At 31.2% G+C, this 23,338-nt stretch overlaps 2 protein-coding genes across 2 annotated transcripts; both read right to left on the minus strand.

Annotated features, from left to right (window-relative positions):
• Positions 1–1,771: 1,771 nt before the first annotated feature.
• LOC113386543 (carboxypeptidase B-like) lies at positions 1,772–5,611 on the minus strand. The gene is made up of 8 exons (XM_026624323.1): positions 5,531–5,611; positions 5,247–5,459; positions 4,812–4,902; positions 4,619–4,736; positions 4,364–4,557; positions 3,865–4,000; positions 2,055–2,290; positions 1,772–1,996 (listed from the first exon to the last, which is right to left on the minus strand). Exons 1-8 carry the CDS (start codon positions 5,596–5,598, stop codon positions 1,772–1,774), a joined length of 1,281 nt encoding a protein of 426 aa, XP_026480108.1. The 5' UTR covers positions 5,599–5,611.
• A 1,056-nt stretch (positions 5,612–6,667) lies between these two features.
• On the minus strand, positions 6,668–11,360 carry LOC113386921 (carboxypeptidase B-like). Its single transcript, XM_026624677.1, has 8 exons — positions 11,246–11,360; positions 10,962–11,174; positions 10,552–10,642; positions 9,146–9,263; positions 8,885–9,078; positions 8,471–8,606; positions 6,988–7,223; positions 6,668–6,925 (listed from the first exon to the last, which is right to left on the minus strand). Exons 1-8 carry the CDS (start codon positions 11,308–11,310, stop codon positions 6,701–6,703), a joined length of 1,278 nt encoding a protein of 425 aa, XP_026480462.1. The 5' UTR covers positions 11,311–11,360; the 3' UTR covers positions 6,668–6,700.
• Between the last annotated feature and the right edge of the window lie 11,978 nt (positions 11,361–23,338).

The raw sequence follows: 23,338 nt of genomic DNA on the forward strand, positions 1-23,338 counted from the left end.
GGATTTTTAAAAATTTAGAAAAACTTTTTGAGAAATTTATATATTTTTTTAATATTAGTTTTTGGTAAAAGTAGGTCCAGCCGTTTCGGCAATACTGACTAAAAAATTGAAAAAATGGCCATGCAGGTTTATAGAATGATTCAAAAAACCTATATATTTATATTACTTAAAAATTATTTTTTTTATATTATAATCATTTTTGATTTTTTTAACGATTTTTTGAATTATTCTTTATGACCATTTTTCAACTTTTTGGCTTGTATCACCGAAACGGCTGGACCTGCCTGTGCCAAAAACTAATTAGCACGTCTCCTCATGAATACGAATCGAATGTTTTTTGAATCATTCCAATCGGTTGAAATCGTCGGGGGAAAACTGTATCCGGACATACACATACCCACACATACAGATACACAGAGAGAAAATTCTAGTATTCTAGATCCTCCCCCCATGAAGTATTTTTTTGCATTTAGATGACAACCGAATGATTATCTTATCTATTGAATATTAGAAGGAAACCCAATGGTGATCCTTAATATTTCACATTTAGATGACTACCCATACACACATAAAGATACCCAATGATTATCTTATCTATTGAATATTAGAAGGAAACCCAATGGTTATCCTTGAATGATATTAGAAAGCAACACAATGGTTATCTTATTTAATTTATATCAGAAGGCAACACTATGGTTGTCGTTTCTAATACCGATGATTTATTTTAAAAATAAAAATGAATTAAATTAATACAATATATAAAGATGAGTCAAGCAAAAACCCTAGTTCCAAATTATGAGTTGATATTAACTTCTATTAAATTTATTTTGACCTATTATAAATTTATTATTATTTATAATATTTAATACTAAAAATTCACAGTCGTTTAAAACAAAAAAATATGACTATTACATGAAAGACTTGCAAGAAAATTAATATACACAATATTACTCTTTAAACTTTTACTCTTTTTAATTACTCCTATTTATTTGCAGAATATTTATGCATTTATTGCGTAGGTATATTATTTCAATGCAAAAATTTGAAGTATTTATAGATTAACAATCGATTGCGCATGTTAACAAGTTTTTTCTAACAAAAAAAGCAAATGAGCAAAAAATTCTTACGTCAATACGTCGTAATCGATGACGACTATAATGTAGAAGATTTATATATATATATATATATATATATATATATATAGGGTGGTCCTTAATATGGACATTTGTGAATTTCCTTGCTCCCAAAGGCTCAAATGGTTCCAAATTGATAAAAAACAATTCTCTGAAAGTTTTTGCTCTTAATATTCTCTTTTAGATAGAGCGCAATTTCATCAAAGTTTTGTATGGAAATAGCATGAAAAAATTTTCAAAAATTTTGCAGACCGTCGAATTTTCAATAAAAATGACACGAATTTTCACTTTTAATTCATTTGTCGCTAAGTCATATCAAAAATTTTTTTTTTAATTTTCAACAAATTTTCATGCTATTTTCATACAATTCTTTGATTAAATTGCGCTCTATCTAAAATACAATTGAAAAGCCAAAAACTAAGAAAATTTCACAATGTAAAGTCATGGAAAAAGAAATTCAACCCAAAAATCAGAATAGACCAAAATAGCTGTGTTAAAATAGTGAGCGTGTTCTACCATTGTAGAACAAAGAGGAAACAGGGTAGGTTACATATTGGGATGATTGACAATTTTTAAGGGAATCTTGAAGGTCAAAGTACAAAACATCAATCAATAGTTCAATCTCTATTTTCCTTTACTTAAGGCAAATAGTTATCAACCATAAACTTTCCAAGTTCTCGAACAACAATCATGGTCTCCATGCAGACGCTGATGATGTTTTCAGAAGGCAGCATGAATCCCTCATATCCATCACTTCTTGGAGGCATTTCCACTGTCATCGCCAACTCGATTCCTGCTGCACCCATTGCGAAGTCATCTCCAGCTCCTGCTGCAGCATACAGGAGCTCAGCAGAATTACCAGCCTGGGGAAAAATGGATAAAGATAAAGGTTTCACAAGATTTAACTGATTTGTTTATTACCTCATAAAGTGATCCAGTTTGCTCGTGAACTGCTTTCACAACGTTATCAGTTGCCATTTTTAATTTGTCAAGAGATGGTGGTTCTGGAGCAGTAAGAGAATAACCGTATGGATACAGAAGCCAGTAGCCGAAGGAGTGAAACGATAGATAAGCGACCCTGTTGGGGTTGGCTTTGGCTTCTGCTTTGATCAGGTTGCCCATGATTCGAGTCTCCGGTTCGGAGAATGGTTCACGACCTAAATAAATAATTGATAAGAATTAATTAGTGATGAAACTGGTGAAATAGTAGTAAAGGGGCATGACTACGTGTGGACTTTAAGGTAGATTGTATCAGATATAGATACAGGAATTTTGAGAAACTGCAGCAAATACTATCTGGAGTGTTTAGAATTTGGCTTGTTGCAAAAATTGAAAAGATGAAATAGGCTAACAAGATGTCAAATAAGGAACAACTGCTAAGAATTGGAGAGAGAAGAACTTAATCAACTGTAAACTAATCCAGATCTATATTGCAAGGATAGGAAGACTGAAAAAATTTACGATAAGGATGAATGGTGCTTAATAATGTCTTGAAAAGCAAATGTTTAGGAAATTAATTGAAAACCAAGGTACAAACTTGGATAAATTCAAGCAAAAGTTTAAAAAGTACAGGGTACAGCCGTTGAGGGTTCGACAAGGAATTGTTGAAGCACCAATAACATTTAGTAAATTAATTGATGGATAAAACAAACATTGATTAGCAATGTTTTTTTAAGTGAAACTTCTTTAGGCGCAACTAGGGTGTAAATCCGTACAAATGCAACGGAAGTCCGTTACGCCCGAACTGTTTGTCATTCGCTCTCGACGAGATCATTTCTCTATGGGTCGATTGTGATTTGCCGTCGTGTATGTAAATAGAGATCTGTCGTTGTATGCATACCGGCATCAACGTTGTATGCGTACCGAAATCAACAAGGAAATCGGTATAGATAAATAAATATTTCAAAGTCATATCGTAGTACAAATCTTGATTTAATAAAAAATGCCTGAATCAGAAGAATATTTTACCCTGTTCCTTGAAAATAATAAAACAAATTAAGCATTTGTGCCGTGTAATAAACGTAAGTTTATTGATTAGAAATTATTTCTATATTATTCGTAGTTTCTATTAATCTTTGAAGTTATTAAAATGAAAAATATTTTTGGGCAAGACAGATATTACAACTGTTCAAAGAATGAGATTATATCGCCAGGAAAAAAGTAAAAAAAATACAAACAGTCAATGAATGTATGTTAATTTTAATTACATGAAGTTCTTCAAACACAATTATTACCTTTGTCCTTTCTAATACTGATGATAAGTGAAGTTGCGAAAACAATATTTGTTTAGGCGTTGTTTAACATAATCCACTGTGTGAACGAATAATATAGAAGTTATTAATCAGCAATTACTTCATTTCTCTAATGAAAGGTCCAAGTCCTAAATGCTAATTACAATGACAAACCGATCATGTCACATTTGAAGTATGACTTTGATTACATTATTGTTTTTAAATATTATATATATATTTTTAATGCTATTATAAATTATAATTTATGATTTATCATTATATAAATGTGTATAATGGTTGACACTAATAAATGTGTGCATCGTGAGTGTTAGCATATTGCTAATAAACATTATTCAAAATTGTTATATGATGTATTTATTTTCACTTAAATGCCATCTTGTATAGTAGCAAATAAGTTTTACTTTAATCGCGTGTGAACCTTACGCGCACTCTTTTTTTTCAATCGTGTTCTGATCCAATAATTTAATTTTTCATATTACCTTTGAAGATTTCTGAGCAAGGATCATCAGAAGTTCCTTCATCTCCCCATTCAAAGTCGAAATTCCTATTTCCGTCAACTCCGACACAAGCAGAATTTACAGTATCAGGTTTTCGAGTTTTACGCCAGAGACGATCCTACATAATAAATAACACAAATATTAAATTAATTAATGGGGCAATTCTGCCTCTTGGTACTATGAAAATGTCTATCTATTTGCTGTGCGATCAGACATATTTTACATATAAGCAAGCAAGGAAGAATGTTATGATAACTACATCATCAAAAATTCTGTTATCATAACAGAGTTCTTCCTTGCTTATTTATATGCGAAATACGCCTGATCGGACAGCACATGAATAGACATTTTCACAGTTTCATTGCCATAACAACGCTATGTTATGAAGCAGAATTGCCTCATAATTAAGTAGGTTATGCATCGGAAAGTTCATGCAACTTACTTTAAGCCAAAGTGCTACTTACAACTTGTTTCTTTTTACCTTCGTGTGGGTGTATTCATATCCATCAGGATTCAACAATGGCACAATAAACCAGTCGATGTTCTTTAACAAGTCCAGATTTTGTCCTCTGTATACTGTCAACTGTTCTATCAGGTACATGCAGAAAGTAGGAGCAATCCATTCGCGTGCATGGATGCCACATTCGATGACCATCGTCACCTTTTCATCGAAATCTAGAAATTGAAAATAATAGTAAATGTAAATAATACATATAATAAAGTATTAAATACTTACATGATCCATCTGTGATTCGTACGGATTTGATGACTCGTTGCTCAAAACTTCTGCCCTCATCCTTAACAGTCACATATTTTGGATACATTTTGGCCAATGTTCTCAGATATGAGTTGATCTAGAAATTATAAAAAAATATTAAAATTGACATTTTTGCTAGAACAGAGATATATACGATTTTTCTTATACTTGCCGTTTCCGATCTCTGATAATCAAAGAAATTAAATCCACCGCCAACTTTATGAATTGGCTTTTGTCTACTTTTTTCAAAATTTTGTATAAGTCTACAAAATACAAACAAATAATTAATAACTATAATATAATTGAAGATTTTTTTTGACAGAACACTATTTTTTATGTCACACATGTATGACTGGCATGGCATTGTATTAATTTTTTGTGTACCAAATCGCATGTGCTACAAATATATGTCTGACATGATTTATGTATAACTTTACAGCGTCAGACACATAAGACTGACAGGGTGCTCAACATGTCAAAATAAAAATGATACTGTTACGTTGTAACATTTGATTCCAAATATGTCTAATACGGCTCATGTAGAACTTTTTAGTGTCAGACACATATGACTGACGTGTTAAATTTTAAATATTTGAGTATCCCTCACCTTTCTACATTATCCTCAGCAATTTTCCAAGTATAATTACTATCGATCAGATATCCTTCGAATTCCTCCTGAAGCTCAGGTGAGATCATAACCAGGCTAGTATGATTGAGCATCCTGGCTTCGGACCAGAAATCGACTCCTGGTTTTGCCTGCCATTCCATTAAATCGTGTGCTTCGGATTTTGTTTGGGGCCTTATTTCGTAAAGTTTGTAACTGAAATAAAAAAGATATTTGTAGAAATAGACTCCAGGCGTAATTTATTTAGGTAAGTCTTTTTTGCTTACCCATCATAAACGCGACCACCATTCGCTAAATTAAAAGCAACAAAAATTATTGTTGCTATTTTTAACATTTTTGAAATGACTGTGAATCGATGCAGAATTATAGAATTATTCTATCTACGTGAAATTTAAAATTTTAATTCATTTTGTTTAACGAGTGCAGAAATTGCAATACTTTATTTCTACTATTAAGTTTGTTATAATCGATTTTCGCAATATATATACAGTGACCTTGCAAGCCTAATTCGTTCCGTAATAATATCGAATTCCTCGTATCTCGAAGTAATTTTTTTCATAATTTAATTAATTCGTTCCAGCACAATGTTTTGTTGATGAAAATAAATGAAACTTTCTTTATTGCTCAGATCAGATATATATTCAGGAAAATACTTGGAAAGTGTTAATGAACTAGTGGTGTACGGCATCGTGCCTTAAGGAAATTGCTGGAACTTTCCGTACCGTAATAAAATATTCGAGAAATTTTGAATGTTTTCTAATAAATACTGTAACTTTCATTATTTTTGCTATATTGTTAAATCTGACTTAACACTGTGAGCAAATAAAATGCAAATTATAAATAATTTCATATCAAATTATTTATCAATTTCGAAAAATACTTGCCTATTTACTAATTTACACAAAATTGAAATAGTTTACTAACGTTTTTATCATCCTAAACATCCTACTAAACGTAATTGAACATCTTCTGTCAAAAACGTTTGACATTTGACGTATTAGCCACCGTCCATTGTTTTATTTAAATTACGATTATACAAAAATGTTCAAATTAAAAATGTGAAGTTTCTACGCGATTTTGAAATAATATCTCACCTTACCGACAATCTACTAACCTAAGACTGGCTAAATCGGTTTAGCCGTTTTTGAGTTTTAGCGGATCATTTTATCGAGAGCTCCATTTTTATATGTAATAATATATATATATATATATATATATATATATATATATCCAATTTATTTATAAATTTTAATATATTTATAAATTTAATGCCCAATTATTTTTTCGGCATAGGTATAATTTGTCATTTTATAGTATCAAATTTATATTAGATAAGTATTGGGATGATTGATCATTGATCAAAGAGGGAATTTCAAGGAATTGAAAACAAAAGCACACAACATCAAAACAATAATTTATTCTCTATCATTCTCCACTTAAACCAAATAGTTATCAACCAAAAAATTTCCAAGTTCTCGAACAACAATCATAGTCTCATTGCAAACGCTGATGATGCGTTCAGGAGGCAGCAGGAATCCTTCAGCTCCAGAAGCTCTTGGAGGCAATTCCACTGTCATCGCCAATTCAATTCCTGCTGCACCCATTGCAAAGTCATCAGCACCTCCTGCTGCAGCGTATAGGAGCTGGGCAGAATTACCAGCCTGGGAAAAAATTGGATAAAGTTAAAGGTTAAACTGACGTTGTTCATTATCTTTATCCTTACCTTATAAATTCCTCCAGTTTTCCTATGAACTGCTTTCACGACATTATTGGTAGCCCTTTTTAATTTGTGGGCAAATGGTGGTTCTGGAGCAGTAGGAGAATGTCCCCAAGGAAACAGGAGCCAGTAGCCGAATGAGTGGAATGTTAGATAACCGACTTTGTTAGGGTTGGCATTGGCTTCTGCTTTGATCAGGTTGCCCATGGTACGAGTCTCGGGTTCGGAGAATGGTTCACGACCTAAATAAATAATTGATAATAATTATTTAGTGAAGAAACTGGTGAAATAGTAGTAAAGGGGCATGACTACGTGTGGACTTTAAGGAAGATTGTATCAGGTATGATATATAGGGATTATAAGGAACTCCTGCAAATACTATCTGGAGTGTTTGGAACTTGGATTGTTGAAAAAATTTAAATTATGAACTATGAAATGGACCAACAAGATATCAAGCAAGGACCAACTGCACAGAATTAGAACTTTATTTAGTGAAATTGTGGAATAAAAATAGTAAACTGAACCACATCTATATTGCTAGAATAGGAAGACTAAAAAAATCTACGACGGGTATAAGATGTGCTTAATAACGTGTTGAGAGACAAAAGTTTAGAAAATTAATCAAAAGCCAAGGTACAGACTTGGATGAATTCAAGCAAAATTTTAAACTAGTGGTGTATGGCATCGTGCCTTAAGGCAAATTGCTGGTACCGTAATGAAATATTCGAGAAATTTTAAATGTTTTCAAATATATTATTTACAAACACTGTAACTTACATTATTTTTGCTATCTTGTTATATCTGAGCAAATCAAATTCTTAAATCAATTTATCAACTCCAGAACATTAACAATCGTCATTTCATTTCGAATTCAATTTCGAAAAATAGTTGCCTAATATACATAAAATTAAAAAAGTGCTCCCATATAGTCACAGTCTAAATGCATTTGCAAATAATTCTGTGCGACATTTTCACTTATACTGTGCTTAGATTGGCGGCATTTTTACATTTTTCAATAGTTTTCACAAAATTGGAAAATTGCTCCAGTATATAAACAGTCTAAACGCACTTGGGTAAACATTTTTACCAGAGTGTTGCTTAGACTGTGCTTAGCCTGGGTAATTTTTTGAATTTTTAATCCAAAATTACAAAAATATTTTATGGAAAATGAATAAAAGATGTAATAATTTTTTATCCTCAAAAGCAATTGTTTTGTTAATACAAGAAGAAAGTTTTTTGAATCATTCAAATCGGACGCTTAGTTCTCTCAACAACTGCTATTTTTTGCACATTCAGCTCTGTATCTTCGAAATGGCGAGACCTGTCTTTGCCAAAACCTAATCACCTCTTCTCCCAATCATTATAAATTGAATGTTTTTTAGATCATTCAAATCCGATACTCCTTTCTCTCAAAAACTTGATTTTCACATTTTTATCTATAACTATATATTTCACAAATAAAGAGTGATCCATAGAATTTTCTTATTACCTTTGAAGACATCTGAACAAGGATTATCAGAAGTTCCAGCACCTCCCCATTGATAAGCATAATTTCTGTTTCCATCAACTCCAACGCAAGCAGGATTTACAGTATCTGGTCTTCGAGTTTTACGCCAGAGACGTTCCTACAAAATAAATGATACAAATTTTAGACGAAAAAATTTAACTGCTTCGTGTAGAAAACTTCTTACTTTAAACTCTAACTTATATATGTCCACTTTTTATTATCCGAAATCACTGGGCCTGCCTTACATGAAAACTGAAGAAATTACTTTCCATGATAAAATATTTGTACAGTTTGTATTCTTCTGAATTGAGGAAGCTAACTTTCAATCACCTTCCAATAGGTGGATTAAGAATTTTCCATTACCCTAATAAGTTTTTGTTACTACTATTTTTTTACCTTCGTGTGGGTGTATTCGTATCCATCAGGATTCAACAATGGCACAATAAACCAGTCGATGTTCTTTAACAAGTCCAGATTTTGTCCTCTGTGCACTGTCAATTGTTCTATTAAGTACATGCAAAAAGTAGGAGCAATCCATTCACGTGCATGGACACCACAGTCGATCACCATTGTTACCTTGTTTTTGGAATCTGGAAATTGAAATTAGTAGTAAATAGAAAATTTTGAGAATTATTCAATATAGTACAAAATACTTACTTGATCCATCTGTAATTCGTACAGATTTGATGATTCGCTGTTCAAAACTTCTTCCTTCATCTTTAACAGTCACATATTTTGGATACGTTTTGGCCAATTTGTTTACATATAAGTTGATCTAGAAATTACGAAAAAAATATTGAAATTGACATTCTTTTATTCATACATAAAAGTGTTAATTAACTTCCCGTAGGGTAGTTACAGTAATGGGCCGAAAATCGAAAATGAAAATTTTGGCATTTCTCGACGTTTTGAAAGTTTCTGAACATTTTGGCATAGCTCAGATAAAATGGATGTGTGTGTGTGTTTTGTATGTCTGCATTTTTTCGTCCACTTTTTCGGGCTCACGGATCAACCGATTTGAATGGTTTAAAAAACATTCGATCAATATTGATTAGTTTTTGGCAAAGGCAGGTCCAGCCGTTACGCAGATACAGAGCAAAGAGTGCAGAAAATACAAATCGAGTTTTTGAGAGAACGGAGTATAGGATTTGAATGATCTAAAAAACATTCAATTTGAGAAGAGGTGATTAGTTTTTGTCAAAGACAGGTCCCGCCATTTCGAAGATACAGAGCTAAATGTGCAAAAATTGGCAGTTTTTGAGTGAACTAAGCGTCCGATTTGAATGATATAAAAAACTTTCTGCTTGTATTGACAAAACAATTGCTTTTGAGGATAAAAAATTATAACATCTTTTTTTATTGTCCATAAAATATTTTTGTAATTTTGCATTAAAAATTCAAAAAATTACCCAGGCTAAGCACAGCCTAAGCGCCACTCTGGTACAAAAGCGTTACCCAAGTGCGTTTAGACTGCTTATGCACTGTAGCACTTTTCCAATTTTGTGAAAACAATTGAAAAATGTGAAAATGCCGCCAAGCTAAGCACAGTATAAGTGAAATTGTCGCACAGAATTATTTGCAAATGCGTTTAGACTGTGACTATAAACTTTCAACTTTTTCAATTTTGTGTAAATTAGGCAAATATTTGTTTTTTGAAATTGAATTCGAAATGAAATGACGATTGTTAATGTTCTGGAGATGATAAATTGATTTATGATTTACATTTGATTTACTCAGATATAACAATAAGATAGCAAAAATAATAAAGGTTACAGTATTTGTAATTTGAAAACGTTTAAAATTTATCGAATATTTCATTACGGTACGGAAAGTTCCAGCAATTTGCCTTAAGACACGATGCCATACACCACTAGTTTAATAACTTTCTTGACTGACAACTCGAGAACCAACACAAAAAAATTAGAGTTCTGCACTTATAATAAGAACTATTTCATATCATATCAAATAAATTATTATCTCATCCGTGATATGACGTGAATGCAATTGAATAAAATAAAATTATAAATAAAAATTGCGATAATATAAGATTTTTTTATACTTGCCGTTTGCGATCTTTGATAATCATTGAAATTAAATCCATCGTCACGTGGAGCACTTGACTTTTTTCTGCTTCTTTCAAAATCTTGTAAAAGTCTACAAAAATAGAAACAATTAAATAAAAGACAAAAATTCACAATGGCCATGGTAACTTTATTAGATAATTTAGTTAAAAGGAAAAAAATTGCCAAAACATAATTTTTTGTGTTACACATATATGACTGACATGGTAATGCGTGTGCCACAAATATATGTCTGACATGATTTATGTAAAACTTTTCAGCGTCAGGCATATGTGACCGACACGGCGCTCGACGTGTTAAAATAAAATTGATACTTTTACGTTGTAACATTTGATTACAAATATGTCTAATACGACTGACGTGTTAAATTCTAAATATTTCAAAGTCCTCACCTCTCTATATTATCCTCAGCAACTTTCCAAGTATAATTACCATTGACCAGATATCCTTCGAATTCCTTCTGAAGTTCAGGTGAGATCATAACCTGGCTAGCCTGATTGAGCATCCTGGCTTCGGACCAGAAATCGACTCCTGGTTTTACCTGCCATTCCATTAAATCGTAAGCCTCGGATTTTGTTTGGGGTCTTACTTCATAAAGTTTGTAACTGAAATAAAAAAGATATTTGTAGAAACAGACTCCAGGGGTAATTTATTTTGGTGAGTCTATTTTTCTTACCCATCATAAACGCCACCAGACACAAAATTGAAAGCGATAAAAATTATTGTTGTTGCTTTTAGCATTTTGAAAATGTTTGTGGACGACTGGACAATAAGATGTGAATAAATGCAGTTATGTTGAGATTTTAGAGAACTAGACTTGTTCTATCTAGAAATATCTATATGGAACTTGAAACAAGTATGAGATAAGATAAAACCTTGCAATTAAAAAACTTAGTGCTTTTTGTACAACAAGTGCAGAGATTATCATACTACTTTAATATCGTTTAAGTTGATTATATCATATATGGGGAACTTGCTTTCAGACAATGCCACTTACACCTAGTCCAAAAATCATTATTTCAGCAACTATGTTTGAGTAACCCCTTGTTTCCTTGTTACATGCCATCTATTTCTCTATTACCATCAAATATGTAGAGTTCGATTAACAACTTAATTTATTAATTACGGCTTCACGGCTTTTGCCAAGAGATGAATTTTATGAAGCCGTTTGTATTCTCGGATGAGGTTCCGTACATTCATATTTATTGCGGTATCTTGGCTCGGATGGGACTTGTGTCTGCCTTGACATTGGCAACTTGCCAACACCCATAATCTGTTCTGACAATAACAGAAGTGTCTCGTTCAAGGCGAGGGAAGGATAACAAATAATATAGGTACATAAATATACATTTTGTGTGTATATATATATATATATATATATATATATATATATGTGTGTGTGTGTTATTTTCGAAACATCTACTATTTTAGGTTGTCTTTCGCATAATTTGATTTTTAATTTTCCAAAGCATTCAAATCGGTTTATCTGCGCTCTTAGAAATCGTCGACAAAAAATTCTATCCGGACATACATATAAGGTTGTCAAATATCTCCCTTCCGCCTTTTTGTATTATAAACCAAGAGCAAAAAAGCGGAAGGGAGATATTTGACAACCTAATAATAATACACACACATCTTCGGAAAGAAGAAGACTAGATAACTAGAAAATAAGTATAATTTCTGGAGCAGACTTATAGCATTCTAGATCCTCCTCCCACGAAGTAATGCCTAACAGCGGTTTCCGTGGGGACCAGAGGCAATAGAAAAGCAGAGGTTTTAGTCGGTATTATTCTCAGGCGGTATTGAGTCCGACATACCCAGACAAAAGACCTAGTCTGAGATACTTAAATGCATTTTCTTAGCTATAGAAAAAAACGCACAAATACGTCCGTTCTAGGGTATGCCAAAAATGTCGTTACCCTAGGGGGAGTCCATTGATTACGTGATCGATTTTTTAAGGATTTTTAGACCCCAAAATAAACCCCTTTTCCGACCAAATATCACGTGCATTTTTAATTACGAAAAAAATTGTAAAATTTTGGAATTTGTTTTGAAAATCTTAGGATTTTTTTTAAAAAAAATCAGGTAAATAACTAGTGGGGCGCATGGCATCATGCCTTAAGGCAAATTGCTGGAACTTCCCGTACCAAAAATTATTTTTTTTAAAGATTAACATTTTTGAAAAAAATTTACTTCTAAAAAATTACATTTTTGAGAAACTATAAATTTGACAAAAAATAACTTTATTTTGAAAAAAAAATATTTTTTTGAAAAAGAAAATGTTTTTTTTAATTTTGACATATTTTGGAAATTCAGAACTTTTTTTTAAAGCAATCGTTAACTGCATAGAGATGAAATGTCAAAGCGCGTAAGCGCCGCGTCGCCTTCTAACGGATAAACATTGGTAGGACGGAACCCATAGGAATGTAAACAAAATTTATACTTATTATTAAAATCTCTATAAAATATCTGATAATTTGACGTGCATATGTCTAATGGCAAATGGCATTTTTTTTACTTTTTTCATTAGATCTCCGAAACCGCTATACCTGTCTTCATGAAAATTTGATCAATTCATCATATTATCAATACAAGTAAAATGTTTTTTGAATTATTAAAATCGGACGCACCGTTCTCTTAAAAACTGAGTTACCGTTTTCGGCACTTTTTGCCCCGTATCTTCGGAACGGCTAGACCTGCCTTCGCCAAAAACTAATCAGGACGTCTCCACATCAATACGAATCGAATGTTTTTTGAATTATTCAAATCAGTTGATCGGTGTTCCCGAAATCGTCGACGAAAATTTGTATCCGCACACACACGCACACGCACACAAACACACACATACACACACATACATCCATCTTTTCTAAGGTATGCCGAAATATTCAGAAGGTTTTGAAACGTAAAGATATATCAACATTTTTATTTTAGATTTTTTTGCGATTACTGTAACACCCTACGGGAAGTTAATAAATACGTATGTTATCTTACTAAACCTCTCCCATGTGATGTTTTGTGGTTTTATGTCAAACCCTTCACCCTCTCCCGCTTAAAACCTCACGTGATTAATGGACGGGAAGTTAAAATACTGGGAAAACAAAGTTGTACATTTAATAGTTGTCGTAGTTTATCTCAATTGTTCCAAATATATCCTTACTAAAAGTGTTCTCACCCAGATGGCTCAACACTATGTTACCATCGGAATTTACACTAAATACCTAAATCTACTAAATACCTCGGTCGCAAATTCATCTCGTCCCTCTAACCCAGAGCGGCGGCATATTTCAGGTTGGCAAATAAACGTCCCTCCCGCGGAACATTATCATATAGAGGCATTAGGCGCCCAACTCGGGAAATGGCACGCGTGTCAAAGGCAGAGATTTTCTACGTAATGTCATTAAAGGAGACGACATCGTTTAAATGAAAATTGCTTCAGTTATTTTGCGACAAAAGCAACACCAGGGAAACGATAACGACATATATACTTTATGGCGGTAGTAGTTATGTAGTGCTAATGAACTTTTTGATACGGTTGATACAAATTACTATTTGTTGCGCTTCTACAAATTTTGTTCAGATTGGCGTGTTTTGCCCCAAAGAAAAGTTTATGTTCAAAGGGATAATTGGAGAAGTAAATGGCAAACATAAATAATATAGAAATTATTGATGTGTGGTATAAAGCCTCAAAGCGAATTGGTGAAACTTTTCGTTTTATAAGCAAATATATTATTCACATCATTGATATCATACAAGTTTCATTAATTATTACACATGCCCATATATTTTATAATATAAACTTGATATAGACATATCAAAAACATAATATAACTAGTGGTGTATGGCATCTTGCCTTGAGGCAAATTGCTGGAACTTCCCGTACCGTGATGAAAAAATATATTCGAGGAATATCAAATAGATTATTATAAATATTACAGTAGTTATAATAATCTATTTGATATTCTTCGAATATTTTTATATTTTTATATTATATATGTTCACAAAAAACTAAATATACAAAACTTAATCAATCGAATTTAAAATTAAAGACATTGTCTAATTTTTATAAGAATTATATTACCTGAATTACAAAGTTAACACTTTCCACTCGCTCCGGCGGCAAAATACATATAAATTTCGCATTTCACGAGTGGAAAGAGTTAAAATTATTTATTTGAAGTATATTAGTGAGTTATAGAACTTTAGCTAGAATAAAATTAAAAATTGGATTTATTTTCGATAAAAAAAAATTCTTGAAAACTAAAAGAAAAATCAAAATTATTTTCCCAAAAGCAATTGTTTCGTCAACAAAAGCAGAAAGTTTTTTGAATCATTCGAATCGGATGCTTAGTTCTGTCAGAGATTGCCATTTTTTGCACATTTATCTCGGTATCTCCGAAATGGCTGAACCTGGCTTTGCCAAAAACTAATCAGCACATCTTCCCGTTAATAGCAATAGAATATTTTTTGAAGCATTCTAATCGGTTGCCTGGTTTTTGCAAAACCCGAATTTAAAGTTTTCTCACTTATTGTTCCGTATCTCCAAAACGGCTGGACCTGCCTTTGCCAGAAACTAATCAGCACATCTCTCTATCAATAGGAATCGAATGTTTTTGAACCATTAAAATTGTTTGACCCCTGCTCCCGAAAACGTGGCAAAAAATTGTATCCACACATACATACCCACACAAACAATCCATTTTTTCAAAAAAAGTTCAAAAACTTCTGAAACGTAAAAATATGCTTAAAAAATTATCATTTTCGATTTTTGGACGATTATGGGTAAAAATGTTAGATGGAGGACCAATAATAAATGCAGTAAACTTTAGAAAAAAAATTAGTGCAAGTGTTTTAGACTATTTCATTTCAATTGCACAATTGTTAATGAAACAGTTACTGGTTAAGTATTTTCTCCCGTTGCTGGTGTTTTTCTAAGGGAGTAGTATAGTACCTAGTACTACTGTAGTAAATAGGAGTGAGTCGAGTAATAATAACGAGTCAAAGGTTACTGCGGCGTTTGTCTCAAATGGAGTAGAAGTATACTTGAGTAATTCTATGAAACAGTACGAATGGCACAAATGCTACAACTGGCTAAAATGCGAGCTTTTCTCTACTACACAGGGGACTTAATATAACGCTTAATGCCAGAAGGACCATAAAAGACCAGGCCTCCTGCCGGAACAGGGCAATATATATATATATATATATATATATATACATATATATTAGAAATAATCGCCCGCAATTCGTCCAAAATTTTGATTATTTTTCATTTACTAAGGTGATTCCAACAATATTTTTAGCTATTATTTATGATCGTGTGGCCCTTTTCTGAATATTATAACATTTTATTATGTGTTCTCGGGGGCTAAAACTGTTATATGCAAATTGCTCGAATACATCAGAATTGCCAAAAATGTTTTTTATGCAAATCAAGGGAAGAGTTTTATCGCGGATAATAAATATGGATGTATCACTTGCAATAAAAGCACGCATGACTTGACTTTTATTCATTTGAGAGAAAAAAAAAAAGAAAAGCTGAGGAGAAAAGCCAAGTCGAGTAGATGAAATTGCTGGGAAAGGGTAAATGGAGTGTTTTTCATTATGGATGAAACTATTTGAGAAAAAATATATATATACATCAAACAAAGAAAAAACAAAGATTTATTAAATAATCATTAATTCCAAAATTTTTAATTTCGATTTCAAAAACCGTTTTTTTTGCAAAAATTATGGAATTCGAAAACCGGTTTTATAGTGAAAAAAGTCGGTTTTCGCTGTATAAATGGAAAATGACAAATATAGCCAAATGTAAAAGATAGATGAAAGCATTTTGATTCTTGAAATCATATCATTTCTATAGCATTTGATATTTTATCAGTCTGCAATAGCTCCCAGAAAAGTTTTGTATATATTAATTTAGATTTTTATACCAGAGTATATATATATATACCTATTAATTAAATCAGTGTGACTTCTTCTTGAAGAAGTAACTTAGTCTACTCAAACCTAAAAAAGAGTTTTGAACCCTAGAAGCCACAAAATTAATTACAAAAAACTCATAATTATTATATCTGAATTAAGCATAATTTGGTCGCAAGTATGAGAATATTTTCTATATCAGGAAATTTTGTGAGTAGACAAAGAACACGTTTAAGTAGCAATTCGATAGACGTTCTCAGTTTTTTGAAATCATATTTTATTAAACAAAAAAACAATTGGAATATTTAGAATTATTTAATTAAAATTGTTCGGAACAGACAATACCCGAGTTTAGCTTAATTGTTTTTAAAACTGAAATTGATATTAACAAGTGTATATCAACATTCATCTATTTTTTTTTTAATTTAATGTTTTTTTATTTAAAAATATATTACTTTTATTTATTCGAAAACTTTCGTTTCACTATCATAAAAATATTTTTATTCCTATATGTGAAAATGATGTATGAATAACGAATAATTATTTTCAAAGTTATTTAATCAAGATAAACTATTATTTTTTAGTTCTACTAATTAAAATTAATATAATTATGTTTACTATTTATAAAATTGAACAATAAATAAATTCAGCCAAATACTGCCCTAAATTACACTAAATTTGCGGATAAATTACAGAATATTCGAGCAAAAATTTATTTTCTATATAAAAATTCGAAAACCCGTTAAAACCGGTTTTTTAGTAAAATTAAAATTCGAAAACCGGTTTTCTGAAATGTCGGTTTTTTGTATAAACCCTAGTTTTTATATTATACAAATTAAACTTTGTATTTACTTTTCATCTAATGGTGTGTACACAGCACAAAATTTTAATTTTATTAATTTCTTAGAAGTCGCTAAGATATAAGTACAATAATAAAAAATAAATAAAATTATCTTCATATGTTACTGTAAATTTTTTTAGCCTTTGTATTAACAACTGCAAATGTGTTTTACGAATGCTGTTACATTTAAATGAGAAAAATTCTTAGTTTATCTATCCCAGATCTGTATATATTTTATCTTCTTTTCCATACAGGATTTAAATATTTTAATTCCTATCACGTGCCGTGCCAGGACTCTGAATGCATTATTAGATAAACCCACATGGCAGAAATATATATTTTAATTCGTTTTGTTATTCATTTGTATTACAAATGCCACCGAAATATTTCACAATATGTATTTCCATTCTGAAACAAGAGTAATAAAATTATTTTCTCGGTAAATGGATTTTGGGTCTCATCTGAAAGTATGTACTCAGGTTGTTTAATTAATGAAAAAATCAGGTAAATGTGAAAAGGATAAATTTGTAAAGGATTCTTAATATTGGATAAAATTTTTTGCTATAGATAATGTGGTATTCTAAAATTTATATGTTAATCATCTAATATATAAATAAATTTTTAAAAGCCCAAAGTTTCTACGATACTTCTGAATTTGCCAATTTCAATATCAAAAAATATTTTGATAATGAAATGCCTACTGAAAATATCTTATTATCTGATTAAATCAATTAAGATAATTTATTTGCTGTTACTACTAAATTTAATGCTGTATCCAAAATATAAATAAATAAACATAAATACAAATAAAATAAATTTAAAAAATAAATTTCTATTTCAGTTCTTTGTGGAGTCGGTGTGGATGTTTTAGTACATGGACATAATGGAGGCATATTAATTATGTAAGTTTAAAATATTTTAAAAGTATAAATAAATTTGTTATTACATTATCTAATCAATTTATTTATTTTGTATTATCTTTTTAATTTATTTATTTTCGTTATGTTTTAAATTTATTTATTTTTTATAAATTTTATATTATTAATAGTAAGTTTTTGGTTTAGATACAAAATTTATAAATTTTAATATAAAGATCACAAAAATAATAATTTTTAAATTAAAACTTCTTTAGGCGCGAATACGGTGTAGCTCAGAGAAAACGCAACGGAAATGTGTTACGCCAAATACTGATTCGTCATTGGCCAACGATGTCGTCATTAGAAATAAGTTAATTATTAGATTAATATAGTTAATTATTAGATTAAATTAGTTTGTAAAATAATTAGCGCGACTACGATGTAGTAGCTAGAGAAAACGCAACGGAAATGCGTTACGCCAAATACTGATTGGTCATTGGCCAACGATGTCGTCATTAGAAATAAGTTAATTATTAGATTAATATAGCTAATTATTAGATTAAATTAGTTAGTAAAATTATTAGTGCGACTACGGTGTAGCTCAGAAAAAATGCAACGAAAATGCGTTACGCCAAATATTGATTCATCATAGGCCTACGATGTCGTCATTAGAAATAAGTTAATTATTAGATTAATACAGTTAATTAGTAGATTAAATTAGTTAGTAAAATTATTAGCGCGACAACGATGTAGCTCAAATAAAACGCAACGGAAATGCGTTACGCCAAATACTGATTCATCATTGGCCAACGATGTCGTCATTAGAAATAAGTTATTTATTAGATTAATATAGTTAATTATTAGATTAAATTAGTTAGTAAAATTATTAGCGCGACTACGGGTAGCTAAGAGAAAACGCAACGGAAATGCGTTACGCCAAATACTGATTCATCATTGGCCAACGATGTCGTCATTAGAAATAAGTTAATTATTAGATTAATATAGTTAATTATTGGATTAAATTAGTTAGTAAAATTATTAGCGCGACTACGGGATAGCTAAGAGAAAACGCAACGGAAATGCGTTACGCCAAATACTAATTCGTCATTGGCCAACGATGTCATCATTAGAAATAAGTTAATGCGATTAGTCCACTTGTCTAATTGTAATTTTAAAATATTTTGAATAAAATTATTAGCTAGTTTTGCTAATATGGATAGAATATAACATTTCAATAATATATTTTATGTTTTTGCTTTTATTTATTTATTTTTATTTTTATTCACCACAGTCACTAAAATTATGTTTTTTTTCAAATGAATATAAATTAGGTATATTGCAATAACTCTCATTTGTAACTTTACATAAATTTTTCAGTATGTCTATTTTCGTAGGCCTATAATTCTTTACAGCGTTGGTTTAAAAAAAACGTATAGAATTTTCAAAATCATCTCAGAATTTTTGGCTGAAACGTGACCGAAAAAAATTACATTTTTCTTCTAATTAGATGATTTTATATTAGATTCGCGAGAAAATCCACCAGACAGTTTTTTTAGAATTAGCAGAAAAGGGCAAACTTTTCACCGACTAGCAAAAAATCTTAAGTTTTACATATGTAGTATTTTAAATAACTGATGACCTGTTCTCGTATCTACCTGTATTTTCGGCCATAAATTTCACCGTAGACTAAAATAAATTTCCGTCCAATTTTACGATAACATCCTCACTATATCTACGTGATTCTCCTGATTTTCTCCAGATATCTTATTAAAGTTCGGACAGGAGGCAGTAAACCTAACTATAAATAACTGCCTTGGAAAATGTGAAAATGTGAAAATGTCAAACGACACACACATAGGACACACACACATACAATAGAGAAAAACTATTTCTGCAGCAGAATGAAGAATAAGATCTCCCGGAGATAGGTGCAAGTTCATTTACGATTTCATATTTTTCAAAATGACATTATAAAACGCCAGTTGATAAGATAATAGAGGAAAACGAGGTCAAACTTTTAGATTTTATGGTTTGCTGTATTAGTCGTTTTTGGTAAATAAAGACTTTGCCAACTATTCATCAGAAGTTAGAGTATCACACTCGTGTTATCTTTCGAGAAGTCCAAAAAATTATGAAGTTAGAATATGTAAAATTCAATTAATCAAAATTTTAAAATGTCTAAATCAAAAAATCTAATCTATTTTTAAAATTCTTTTTGATCTATTCATTGTAATTTTTTACTAAATAATTTTAAATAACTCCATAAATTATTTACTATTAATACAAAAAAATGTATTTTTTCAGAGTTGTTTCTGCAATGATATTATTCTTAGAAACGATGTGGTGCGTTACGTTGTTTCTACAAATATGTCTCAGGTAAATAATTATTAAAAGTTCTATTAATTTGGATATTAATTCATTCATTAATTTTTTAAGTAATTTAATTTTTATATGCATGGGTATCATTTGTTTCTCAGAACTAAAAATACAAGAATAAATATTGGTTACCAATAATGCCAATTTTTTTGTTATTCTTTATTAACTTTGCCTTAATAATATTGCTAAATATAATATTAGCTTATATTATATTGAGACTATAATTATCCAAGCTTTTGCTGTGTAGAACTTCTTATTTTACTCTATCATAAACGAACAATCTAAAGTATATGCCAGGACTCGAACCGAGTATTCAGGCATGGTACTGGCTGAGCTATTCAACAATCTAAATTTTACTCAATTTCAATCCAGCAATCAAATGACAATTCTTGGTCAGTGCCAGGACTCGAACCGAGTATCCTGGCTCGTGAGTCGGGCATGCTACTGACTGAGCTATCCAACAATCTAAATTCTACTTAATTTCAATTCAACAAATCAAATGACAATTCTGTGTCTGTGCCAGGACTCGAACTGAGTATCCCTGGCTCGTGATTCGGGCATGCTACTGACTGAGCTATTCAACAACCTAAATTCTACTTAATTTCAATCCAACAAGTCAAAAGACAATTTTATGTCAGTGCCAGGACTCGAACCGAGTACTCCTGGGCTGTGAGTCGGGCATGCTACTGACTGAGCTATTCAAAAATCTAAATTCTACCTAATTTCAATTCAACAAATCAAATGACATTCCTTGGTCAGTGCCAGGACTCGAACTAAGTATCATCTTGGGTGTGTGAGTCGGGCATGCTAATAAGTGAGCTATTCAACAATCTAAATTCTACTTTATTTCAATCCAACAAATCGAACGACAATTCCATGTCAGTGTCAGGGAGTCGGGCATGCTACTGACTGAGCTATCCAACTATCTAAATTTTCTTAATTCAAATCAAACAACAAATCAAATAACAAGTCCTTGTCAGTGCCAGGACTCGAACCGAGTATGAATCGGACATGTTACTGATTAAGCTAGTCAACAATCCTAACTCTTATTTTCAATCCAATAAAAATCAAATGATATTTCTATGTCAGTGCCAGGACTCGAACTGAGTATTCCCATTTTATTATTTATTTCAGAGATGAATACAATGGGCTAATCAGCTGTTGGGACAAATCAAGTAATTTGTTAGGAAGCTGGAGATGGCTCCACCTTATGTTGCAATTGGAGTTGCACTCATAGTTTTGGCCACAGGTAAATATAAAATCATTATATTATAAAAATAAATCGAATATTAATATACAGGGTGTCCCAGAATTCACTTCAAATCGAAACGGAGTGATAGTGTTGATGGAAAAAAAAAATAGAAAAAAAAGAATATGCCCGATAGTTTGATAATTATGAGCTCTCAAGTCATAAAGGACACAATTGCCCCACAAGTTTTAAAGCATTAAGATTTTTTGTTCAAGTATGAATTTAAAATTTTCAAAATTGATTTTTTTAGAAGCCTTTCTTTTAAAAAACTGCACTAAGTGTGTTGACAAGTTCCATCAAAAATTGACATCAGGATTGTAAAATGGTGGAATACTTGATATTTTCATAACAAAACTTGATTATGGGACCGATTCTGCTGCATAACAGACCAATGTTATAGCAAGGCTATGTTACGAAGAACTTCCCATACGAAATGTGTGGACAAAATCCATGTGGTTGCTATGCAGTTAGATAGAAAACCTAACCTAGAAACCGCACAAATGCCAAAAAACTATTTTAGATAACAGGGTGTTTCTGACCCAGGTTCATAACATACGAGTGACTTTGCAGTTTGTATAAAACGCCTGAATGCACAGCAAATACATGACATTTTGACATGTATTTGTTGACATTTTGACAGTATTCAGTATGATTCTATAGCATAATGTATGGAAGTTGGAGCGTAACATTGCCTTGCCATAACATTTTTTGTTATGCGGCAGAATCTGTTCCTATATATTTTATTTTATATTTATTATCATGATTATATATATATTTTATATTTTGTGTTTTTTTAGGGTTTGTGGCTAAGTCCAGTCGCTGGTGGTATGCTGATAGTTTTAGCTGTATGTCATCTTTTCGAAATCTGCAGGGCGACCACCAGGGGTCGAAGGGACACTCTTTTACCTCAAACTATACCTGATGCAGATTTAGAGAGGTAAGTTACAATTTAGACAGGAATTTATTTATTTATCTACCTGTTTACGTATTCATCTATCTACCAGTTCAACTGTTTACCTGTCTACCTGTCTACAATTTACTTTAATTTATAAATCTACCAGTCGATTTATAGGGTAATTCTGCCATAACAGAGCTCATAAAATAGCGGTATAATGACATATCTTATGCTTGTTTATTGGCAGTGAAAATTGTGAAAAGTTTATTTATATGCTGCGCGATCAGGCGTATTTCATATATAAACAAGCAAGGAAGAAGAATAAACTTAATAATCTTCGATGATGCAGTTATCGATGTAAAATAAGCATAAGATAGCATTGGCATAACAATTGTCTCATTAGTCTTATTTTCTACTTGTTACCTGTTTACCAGTCTAACTGTCTGTCTACCTATATACCTGCATAGCTGTCTATTTTCGAATAATTCTATTTGTAGAAGATTCTGTGAATAATGATTAACAAATGCCAATTTTTATCAGCATTTCCAAAACGCAGGACTTGCCTTTGCAAAATGTAATCAATTAAAATTTAATAAAAATATTGGTAATGATAATTATTTCGTTGTTTT

The sequence above is a fragment of the Ctenocephalides felis genome, unplaced genomic scaffold (assembly GCF_003426905.1).
Source record: "Ctenocephalides felis isolate EL2017-DRISC unplaced genomic scaffold, ASM342690v1 CF-g0.4_SCAFFOLD_03571, whole genome shotgun sequence".
NCBI classification, from domain to species: Eukaryota; Metazoa; Arthropoda; class Insecta; order Siphonaptera; family Pulicidae; genus Ctenocephalides; species Ctenocephalides felis.

Excerpts from the sequence above, each read along its gene's own strand:
- LOC113386543 (XM_026624323.1), bottom strand. The coding sequence starts at position 5,598 with ATGTTAAAAATAGCAACAATAATTTTTGTTGCTTTTAATTTAGCGAAT. Across the intron at positions 4,903-5,246 it reads GCTGAGGATAATGTAGAAAG|ACTTATACAAAATTTTGAAA; the intron begins GTGAGGGATACT and ends TGTATTTTGTAG. Across the intron at positions 4,737-4,811 it reads ATTATCAGAGATCGGAAACG|ATCAACTCATATCTGAGAAC; the intron begins GCAAGTATAAGA and ends TATAATTTCTAG.
- LOC113386921 (XM_026624677.1), bottom strand. The coding sequence starts at position 11,310 with ATGCTAAAAGCAACAACAATAATTTTTATCGCTTTCAATTTTGTGTCT. Across the intron at positions 11,175-11,245 it reads TCTGGTGGCGTTTATGATGG|TTACAAACTTTATGAAGTAA; the intron begins GTAAGAAAAATA and ends TTTTTATTTCAG. Across the intron at positions 9,264-10,551 it reads ATTATCAAAGATCGCAAACG|ATCAACTTATATGTAAACAA; the intron begins GCAAGTATAAAA and ends CGTAATTTCTAG.